The sequence below is a fragment of the Trematomus bernacchii genome, unplaced genomic scaffold, assembly GCF_902827165.1.
Source record: "Trematomus bernacchii unplaced genomic scaffold, fTreBer1.1, whole genome shotgun sequence".
NCBI lineage: Eukaryota > Metazoa > Chordata > Actinopteri > Perciformes > Nototheniidae > Trematomus > Trematomus bernacchii.
This window is the reverse complement of record NW_022987588.1, coordinates 6,128,226-6,138,553: the sequence shown is the minus strand read 5'-3', so window position 1 is coordinate 6,138,553 and position 10,328 is coordinate 6,128,226. Positions and strand designations below refer to the sequence as shown.

Here is a 10,328-nt window from a genome sequence, read left to right as displayed (position 1 = left end):
GACCGTTTACATGCATAAACAACTTCATAACACACAAGGGAACGGGTAATAACCAGAAAAGCATGACATGGGCCCTTTAAGACCTGGATCTGGTTTGCAGAAGTGGATGTCCCATGATAAAGCTTAGTAGTAGATTTGTGCCAAGTTAACACAAAGTCAAAAGCTGGATCGAGAACTTTAATCACAAACTCAAGGTCTTAAGGAAAAACAATAACCACCACCAACCCCCCACATAAACTCTTATGTTGTGTTAACTCTCCTTTACCCTCTTCCCTTCAGTGACAAATTACACACAAAAAGGGATCATTAGAATCTTAAATTATTTAATGTAAACTGTTAACATGCCGAATCACATAAAACATCATTAAGAAATACAATTTATGGTGATGTGCTTGTTGTGGAGACTGATTATATTACATTTGAATAAATTCTCTGTCTCTTAATTTAACATTAACACTTAACAAATGAACACAATACACAAACACAAACACAATGGCCTGAACAGAAATGAATCTTTCTGACAGACTAAACAGATATACAACATAACAATATTTCTGTTTCCTTCTCACTCCATGGACTTGTCACTCCAGGCCATTGACTTTCTTTTGGCCAGCTCCATCCAGGACGGCTGGCCGCCCCCAGACTGCAGCGCAGATGGCAAAGGAGGTGACGATGAGGGCGATGAAGATGTCACCGCTGTTTTCCGTGGCCATTTTTCCTCACGAGGTCTGTCAGGAATTGTTGCCGGACTTGACTCTGAAAGGAAAAACTTGTGTCACATTGCTGCTCATGGATTTACTTAATACTCCCATAAGTATTACTGCAATTGCAATTACATTGTGTCAACACACCTGCAAGTTTTACCCCTTGTTTTCCCTCCTGTTTGATGTCTTTGCTTAGAGGCGTGGTTTTCACTGAGGCAGGGGATTCACCTGATGTCTGCTCCTCTGTTTGAGCTTTCTTCAATTCCACCTGAGGAAAACAGTGAGTTAGATCACCTGCTCTGAATGACCTATCAGTCTAAAACAGGAGGAGTTAAACAAGTAGTAAGAAGTGATATTTAAAATAGTATTTTTTGTCAAGATATCCAATGAAAAGACCAAAACCAACATCCTTCTAACAAACAATACATCTTCTTTACACTGCAGCATAAGGCCTTAAAACATGCAGTGGCTGACATATTCCCTAATTAGGATGAACACTGTAGTTAAGTCAAACACACACAATGTCCTACAATGGGAATACTCTCTGCAGTTGCACTATTTACTTCCATTTGAGTAATGTTGCTAAAAACTACAGCTGTTTTAAATCATACAACTGTATTGGTGACCCCATTTTTAAGATGAACATCGTTGAGTGAACAAAATGCCTTAAGTCTAAGTGCATTTGCGTACTAAGCGACTTTGATTACCTAGGAAGGCAATATATTAATTACATTTATTATTATAACACTTGAATCGAGGTCGGAGAGTATTAATAGAAAGATTATCACACTCTTGGTTTTAGATTGTTCATGGGATTTGTTGAGTATAATAAAACAGATTATCTTTAGCAGTATGAAAGGCAGCTACAAAGAAGTACCACAAACCCCCTTGGTTCCAGGTGGAGTGGTCCACTCTGCTCGTTTCTCCAAAAATGCTGCCTTCTCGCTCACTGCCCCGGCCCACACTGCCCGTCTTCCTGACTGCGATGGACCCTCCTTCTCCTGCACGGTGGTCTCTTTTTCCCCTTTTCCCAAGGCAGAAACCGGAGGCGAGGCTGAAGCCGATGTAGAAACTGAGGTTGTTTTTAGCTGGTTGGCAGCATTAAGACCTCGATTGCTCCAGGAAGGTTGCCGCTGAACGGAGGAAAGGTAAGATTGTGCGAGGGACTGTGTGACGTTCCCCTGTGTTAACTGAGAGGATGTCTCTGTTTGTGCAGAGGAGTGTAAAGGAGACTGGGCTGTCCTGGTCTGCACAGCAGGATGAGACGCTGACTGAGGTTCACTGGTTTGTTTGGCTGTTTGTGGATCTTTACAGGTGTTGGACTGAACAGGAGATATCTTCTGTTGTGCTGAAATCAGTGACGGTTTCCCAGTTTGTGCGTCACTTCCACTTTTCCCTGTTTCTGCCTCAGTTGGAGGTTGGTTTGCAGCCTCGAGTGGTATTTTTACAGTCTGTGTCTGTGCTTGTGTTCCACTCAGCACTTCTGTCTGAGCTTGAGGTCCAGGCGCTGTCTGCCCGCCTGTAAGATCCCTGGGAAATCTGTTGGTAAAAAGCTGCTGGATGCTCCTGGTCTTTTCCATTGCCAAGCTCATCCAGGACACCTCAGATGAGGCCGTTGGGGGGGGCGGGCTGCGGCTCCTGGGGCGCAGGGACGACAGATTCAACTTCTTTTAGATTTGACGAGGTTGTCTGGATTTCTGTCGCCACGATGCGAGTATTGCCGGTAGATGGAGGGTTGTTCTTCAGTGGAAAAGTGAAGCCAGACGGGGCTGGATCTAAAGAGTGACACAGTTCAGTTAGACACACTGGGTTGGCTGCACTGTTCAAGTTAGAGTGGCCTTTTAATAAGTACAAAGGTCTATTGTCCTCAGTGCAAATCTTATCACTCTAGTGTGATTATTTACTATGTGCATGTGTGCACTGTCTTACCTTATATGGAACGGAAAAAGGATCGCACAGTATGCAATAAGACAGGATCTCTTTTGTGTGTGTGTGAACCTGAGCTTAAACATCTTCTGTGTGGTAAACTTTAAAAAATTAAAAGACAAACATTTCTCGTAGACTCACCTGTTGGTCGTAGGTCTCTTATTTCTGGTCTTCTGGGTCTGTCAACCTGCTCCTCACACACTGGTGGAGTGTTGGAAGAGGCGTCAGACTGAATTTTCCTGGAGCGCAGTTTAACCCCAAACGCCATCTTTCCCTCGTCATCCTCCACCTCCCTTGCTTCCAGCGCCTCCTCCACCACCTCCTGGCTGCTCTCAACTTCCTCCACTTTGACAGCGCCTGTAACTGTGGTCACATTTGTATTAGACGGTGTCACTGATTCCACCTTTTTGAGGCTGTCCCCCCTCTCCCATGGAAGAACCGGGCTTTTGTGTACACCTGCTTCCTGTCTAAGTCTTCCCACAGCCCCTTTAAGTTCTTCCTTTTCCTTCATGCTTGAAAATAATGTATCCTCTGCTCTAACGTCTTTCTTCTGCTGGGCTACGGTGTTTTCCACAAAACTGCCTGACCGGGGTCTCTCTCCACCACGATTTTTGGCGATGGAGAAGTGGAAGGAGCCGGATCCTTGAGTGGGTCTCTTTATTCCTCTTGTGATTTGTGACTCACTTTGAAGCTGCTGTTGAACTGAGCTCAAGGGAGTGGGGTGCTGGTCAGATATAATCGTATTTCTCTTGTCATGGGACAGTAATTGTATATCTAAGTCCTCTCTGCTGTCCCTCCGTTCTGACTGTATGAAGGACGAGTGTGGCCGTTCGCTGGGCTTCACATCCGCTGATCTGTTGGGTTTTACTCTGAGTACCTGGGAGGGTAATTTCCCAGGAAGCTCCTTTGGGGAAATCGTCGGGCTGGATGATTTGGATGCTGCCTCCGATGGTGCGACCTCTGGGGATTTTGAAGGAAGAAGCTGGGATGTAATGGGAATGACGTCCTCTCCTTTTTCCAATGTCACCTCGGCTTCAGTTATAAGCTGCTGTGATTCTTCTCTCACAGACTCAGGGTGGTTGATGTGGTTCAGGGTGTGTAAGTGAGATTCTGAGTCATTCTGCAAAACATGACATAGAAAGAATATAAGGAAAATGCATGAAGTGTGTTTCTCTTCTGGTGATAAAATGTTGACTCACTGAAGGGAGGGTCTTCTTGGTGCTGGCTCTCTGCTTCCTGGGCTTGATGGACATGCGGTGGCGGGCAGCAGAGGTGTCCAGGCAGGGGGTGAACTGGACTGGAGAGCTGAAGTCCAACGGGGTCTCAACCACAGAAGGAGAGGAAGTGGGGGAGACAGAAGGAGGAAGAGGGAGGGAGGGAGTCAGGAGCACTGATTTGATTTGTGAAGGTTTGGGGATGGGGGAGAGCGGACGAGAGGATGGCTGAGATGCAGTCTGAAAAGAAAGAATAATCATAATATAACACTTCAACAAAAGAGGAAACATAAAGACATGTACAAAAGTACAGAACATGTATAATTGTTTTTATTTTAACAGGATTTCTAATTAATTATATTTACTTGTAACTTCCACCAAGCTGTGCATCTCCTACATCCCTGACTTTACATTTTAGGCTCGATTCTACATTAACTGTACCAACTAGAGAAGAAAAAGCTACTAACAAAACACAGCAAAGAGCAACACTGTTACACTGTTTCAAAATGTTCATAGTCTCTCTGGGTTATTTTCAGTCTATCCCACTTGGTCCTGCTGCTGTAAGTACTCACTAGATTCATCTCTGTCTAAAAATAGTCCCCAAAAAATGCAATACTTAGCAATGTAAGCAATGCTAAAACACAGCAGTGCACAGCTGTTTAGGGATTACTGTGCATAAAACGTAACTATATGCGGCCTATTTTCTAAGATTTGCACCGTAAAACATGAGCTTGGTTTGGGCAGAATGTATTGGGAGTCGAACTAAAGCATTGTTGGTTTTGGCTTTTTAATGTTTTTTCTTGATTTATCTTCTAACCTTTATCTTAAACTAAACTCAATCCTAATCTCAGACTTAAATCCCCAATAATTTAGGATTGGAACATTTCACAATTCCACACAAAGAAACAAACATACACACATTCACACAAGTGCTGCATTTACGGCAATACTGTATGTTGGCATGAATGTTTTGTTACAAAGTGAAAAGATGATACTTGATCCAAAATAGTTGGTGAGACGTAAATAGCAGCGGAGTCTGATTGATAATTCTGCTCAGGAGTATTTCTCAAAATCATCAAATAAAAAAGGTATCCTGAAATTGAGCCAAATATGTCCATTACAGTTGATCAAAATCCAAGGTGATGTTTTTCAGTTCAAAGGATAAACCGTTTAATATAATATGAAACAGCTAAAAGCAGGAAATCTCCATATTTAAGAGTCTGAAATGAAATCTCGTGCACTGACATACACAAATTATCAAAAAGGTTTTGAAGCTCTTTTCCCAAATACTATTAAACTGAATTTGCTCTGATTAAATAAGCAGACATCTGAGCATGTGTCCCTTTTGTGGGAAAATGAGTCACCTTGCTGGGGGCTCCTGAGGTCTCAGAGGGGCTGTGGGGAAGACTTTCATCCTCTGAGCGGCTTCCCACATCCTCTGGACGTCTGACTGGCACAACCAGAGGCGGCGGACCCAAATGCATCTTCTGCTGCTGAAGCTTCACCTGTGATACCAGAGGAACAGGTGCTTTTTTTTTTAAAAACTGGTAAAAGACGGTAAAGATCCCCAAAAAGTTTCCTATAGTAAAATGCTGTACCTGCAGAGCTTTGATCTTGCTGTGGACGTTTTCCTGCGATAAGACCCTGGCTGGCTCAGCGTCTGTCAGGACGTCATCAGCCAGGAAGATGCTGTCATGGGACAAGGCCCGAAATCCCATGATGCCCTCAGAGAATCTGTGGCAGCAAGAGGGGAAGAACAGAAGAAGAACAAAGGCATAGAGTCAGGACAGGTATGTAGCTGAGAAGCAGAAATTGACACCATCTTGTAGACACTCACGCCAAATCTTCATCAGACCCGAGTCCCTTTCCTGCAGTGATGTCGCTGGAGGACTGGCTGAGTTTGGCCTCGGCCTCCCCCCCTCCTCTCTTACTTTTCCCGAACAGACGAGTTTTCAGAGACTTGAGTTTGGACTTTTTACGTCCTGATTGAGATGAAGACAGATCCAGGTCACACATGCAGAACTCACAAGGTATTCTCCTCTCCACACCTTTTATAGTCTCTTTTTTAATTGCTACATCAGATGCATGTCATTGAGTATAAATGGTCCTCGGATTGTGATAGTCATGTGTCCTTTATGTGGTTAGCTATTCTTTTTCAAAGACTTGCTTTCTTCACACCATAAGAATCTGAATCCACTCTATGTCCAAGTCCGTTTGCAAATACAAGGAATGTGCTTTGATTAATTAGTGCACAACATAACCATAGTTATAATTTTTTTTAAAGTAAAAAATTATATAATAAATAAGAATTATTTAAGTATTGCAAAAATCAAGTAACTAATAATACATATAGAGGAGACGAGAAATATATTAAGAGTATGAAAATATACTGTAAAAATGTGTACAATATATCTGAATTCATTTGAAAAAGCTGTGCAACATTTTATAAGTGGTATTTTTGTGCAGAAATGTGCGAAATTCTCCAAGGCAATTGCAAAGGAATGAATAGAAGAACATACAGAGAAATATAAATACATATAAAGATATGCAATAATGTAACACATCCCACTCTTTTGTAAAAATGCACAACAGATTATCTTACCTGGAATATCCTCAGTGCTTTCTTCTGTTTCTCCAGAGAAATACTCCATCTGTCTGATCACTGAAATCAGAGACGACAGGAATAAAGACTCGGATAATGGGAAGAAACCAGGACAACAAAAACCTCAGGCTAACACTTTCTAGAAGCCGTTGTCACATGCTGGAGGGCAGGTCGTGGTGTGAATACTCCAGTGTTCCCTGGCTCTTAATGCACTCGTGTGACAGCCTGAAGGAGAGAGTCTGGACTCGCGGTTCAAAGGTTTATTGGTATTATCAGGAACCTTTACTGTAGCTAGGTGGGGCGTGCTGAGCAGCCCTTATAGTCTGCAATAAGTCATAAAAGAAGCTGTAGGTTAAAGAGCAAGTATAGGATTTGAATTACAATAGTACATACATATCACTCATAAAGCAATGCAGCCTGGATAATGTTTCGTAAACAAAGCAAACACTGCAATCTCTCACTCAGACAGCGTCACTTATGCAAAACTATGACTGACAAACATACATATTGGGTTTATGTGTTACTCAGTGCAAGGTGCTTGTTTTTTCTTCGTTCCACAGGCTTTATTTCGCACCCTGCTCTGCCACTAGTGTGCCTTTTGAGTCCCACTGTTCTCTGTGTCGCCGAGGAACTGCTAACAGAGTGATCCTGTACAGCATGTTCGCTTGATAAGACAAGATGTGGCAGGTTATGGGTAAACATGCAAAGTCCACACTTCCTCTCTCATATCGCCTGCTCTCACAATACAAGCACGCCCTATTGAAAGGGATGTAAGTGTATGAATAACCTAGCACAAAAAAAGTTGCATGTGACTTACATAACCTCTTGTCCTATAAATACAACCTGTGTGTGTTTTTGATCATGAATCATATACCTCAGACTTTTATCAAGATACAGCCCTAACAGAAAACAACGGATAATCCAGTGGATTATTGACATTGCACAGAGATCCTTGTGAGATTTCACAGCACCATAATCCACAGCTTAATCATAAACGCCCCATGCCAGGTACTCACATTCACAAGGGAAAGCACTTCTCTATTCAAGGGTAAAACACACATTCCCACATCATTAAGTTAAAGGAAAAATAACTTACCCAGCGTCTTACAGCAGCACCTCTGCTTCTCTTCCTCCTCTCTGGGCAGAGTTGTCCTGTCGTCTTTGTCCCTGTCCTAATGTTTAAACCTCAGGCTGGAGTCGTCCCCCATCTGCAGACGGAGGGAGATGCGGAGGGAAGGGAGCGAGGGAAGGAGAAAGGACAAGCAGAAAAGAAAGGCAGAGAGAGAGAAGGACACTCCATGACAGGGTAAGCAAATGCACAAAGAGAAAAGAGGACAGAAGAGAATAAGAGAGGCCGAGCGAGAGGGGGAGAGAGAGGGATACTCTATTACATTAGTGGCACACTGTGGCCCTCTGCGCTAAGCTCCTTATAAAACGCTAACCTGATTTTAGGCCCAGAAATGAGAGTAGAGGGAAAAAAATAATAAAGCTCCAGTAGGAAAGAGGACAGGCATACAGGAATTACGGCTCAGAGGACTGTTTACATATTACACCGGGCTGCTTACCCCCCCGGGCCACCACAGAGACGAGCCTGTGTTTGTGTGTGTGTGTGTGTGTGTGTGTGTGAATGTGTGTCAAAATAGTTAAACATTCAAATAAATACCAACCAGGAATGAGCCATCTCTTAACCCTGGAGAGATGCAGAGTTTTCATTCAAACACACCAAACATGAAATAATATGTTGTGATATTGTACATAGATACTGTATGTGTGTTTTTATTATGGATGTCAACACACAATAGGACATTTGCAAATGCATTATATTGATGTGTGTTGCATGTTAATAATAATACATTTATTATATCAAGTGCTTTTACAGATGCTCAAAAACACTTAACAGAGATTTTAATTAATTAATTAAATAAAAGTCAAATAAAAATCAAGCTAATAAAACTACATGTAACACGGGAACACACAATAAAAGCCAGTCCATACAGGTGAATACTAGTCAGTGATTTGAAGGAGGGGGAGGTCGGTGCAGATGTTTCCATTATGTATTTTTATTGCTACCTATTTATTGATTTATATTGTCCTACATGTGCTCTGTTCAAAATACAAATCTCTTTTATTATTTTAGATACAGTATAAGGACTTCAGATCAAAATGAGCTATTAGCTATAATCTGGCATGTATCAGAGATGTATGTATTTGTATGCATGGTCCTTGTTCAACAAAAAAAAAATGGCATGATAATAATTTAAAAAAGAAACATACCTTTATGGATGCCCTAAATCCAAAAAGCATAATACTTGAAGGAAAAATGATACTTAAAAATGTGTCTTCACTGTTAAATCAGAAAATGCCGAAAATAACCTTTAAAAGAAATGTCCCTTTCTTTAAAAGAGACCAAGATATCTCGCACACACACCGTTTCCTAACATTACATTGATCCCAGTGTTGCTGCAGTGAATGTGCACATTCCCACAGGAGGGTTTCAGAGATGGCAGCACTATGTAGACCACTGGGCTACAACCAGCGAAAAGGGGGGGGGGGGGGTGCCACAGGAAGAGGAGACCACATTGTGTCTGTGTGTGAGCAGCTCCTGATGAGGCTCCTCATCCCACAAATCCTTATCTCTTCCTCTCAAACATAAACCCAGCCGCTGACATCTGGATTACATGCAACCAACCACATGTTAACACACCGACCTGACAAACAGTCTGGGGTGGGATTTATTTGTGGATGTATTGTCTGTAATCTGCACATAAAGGACAATCTGTATGCAAGTGTATTTTATTTGAACTGATAACAGCTGATGTGGTGACATATGTGAAATCTGTCTGCACATTTACAGCAGAAACAGTTTCTTTTGTCCTCTTCTCTCTTATAAAGTAATACAAGTAGAGACATCCACAGTCATCTGTGCTTCCCTGACGGATTATAAAGCGTCCCCTCAGAGCCCAGATGAGGACCGGGCATGCAAACCCAGATTAAGGCCGATAGATAATCCGATCACGGCGCTGTTTGAACTCTTGTGTGTTTCCATTCATCCAAACAAACAGTTTCCCATGAATATTTAATGAGGGTGTTTTTTTCTCCATAATTGCTTTTTTATGGGGGAAATATTATGTCATTAAAATGTCATTAACTCAACATTAATCCTACAGCAACACTGAACAAGTGACTTACACACAAACAAAGCTGGACTAATGTTTTAATAATTATGATTTTTACTATAACAGTTAACTACATGTCAGTTGGCTTTTCATTCAACTGATTAATACAGGACTTTATCAGTTAAATGGTGGTTTATAGACTAAGTAAACCGCTGACAATTGCCAACCAACCCCTGAAAGTTTTTACAATGTGCAGCATTGGAGAACACCAATAATGTTTTTATATTAGGCTTAGCTACCTGATACATTTGCTGCATGAAGGATTTGCATATTTCTAGCAGTTTGAAACAATGGTTAATGATATGATGTTATTTCAATGACTCAGTGGTCATGTTCATTCTTGACCTAGTAAATAGTTCACAAACATGGAAGAGAAGTCCAATAGTAGTCTGAATAATGCAACCTTTCTATGACATCTGAGCCAACTCAAAATCTCCCATGCACCATTATTTTAAAAGACGTATTGCAATACAAATAATATCAGAATAAATCATTAATGTCTTTAGATTTTATTATTTAGATGTGTAGGCCTACTGATATATGCTGTGTTGTGTGTTACTTGTGTATTTGAACTGCTGCAGCTTAATCAGGTTTGTGGTAATCCAGATACTTTTTTTTATATGTATGAATATATTTTAAATGTGATATACTTTAAATACAGTTACTTTAAAGCTTGATCATGATTAAAATAATAAAACAAAGACCA

The 10,328-nt window shown here is 41.4% G+C and overlaps 1 protein-coding gene across 1 annotated transcript; it reads right to left on the bottom strand.

Annotated features, from left to right (window-relative positions):
- Positions 1–223: 223 nt before the first annotated feature.
- Positions 224–7,818, bottom strand: cracdla (cracd like a). Its single transcript, XM_034128938.1, is given in 11 exon segments — positions 224–756; positions 852–972; positions 1,589–2,326; positions 2,328–2,479; positions 2,772–3,750; positions 3,830–4,084; positions 5,209–5,349; positions 5,443–5,578; positions 5,682–5,826; positions 6,447–6,506; positions 7,543–7,818. Coding segments are annotated over 10 exon segments (2,907 nt in total). The 5' UTR covers positions 6,496–6,506; positions 7,543–7,818; the 3' UTR covers positions 224–565.
- Between the last annotated feature and the right edge of the window lie 2,510 nt (positions 7,819–10,328).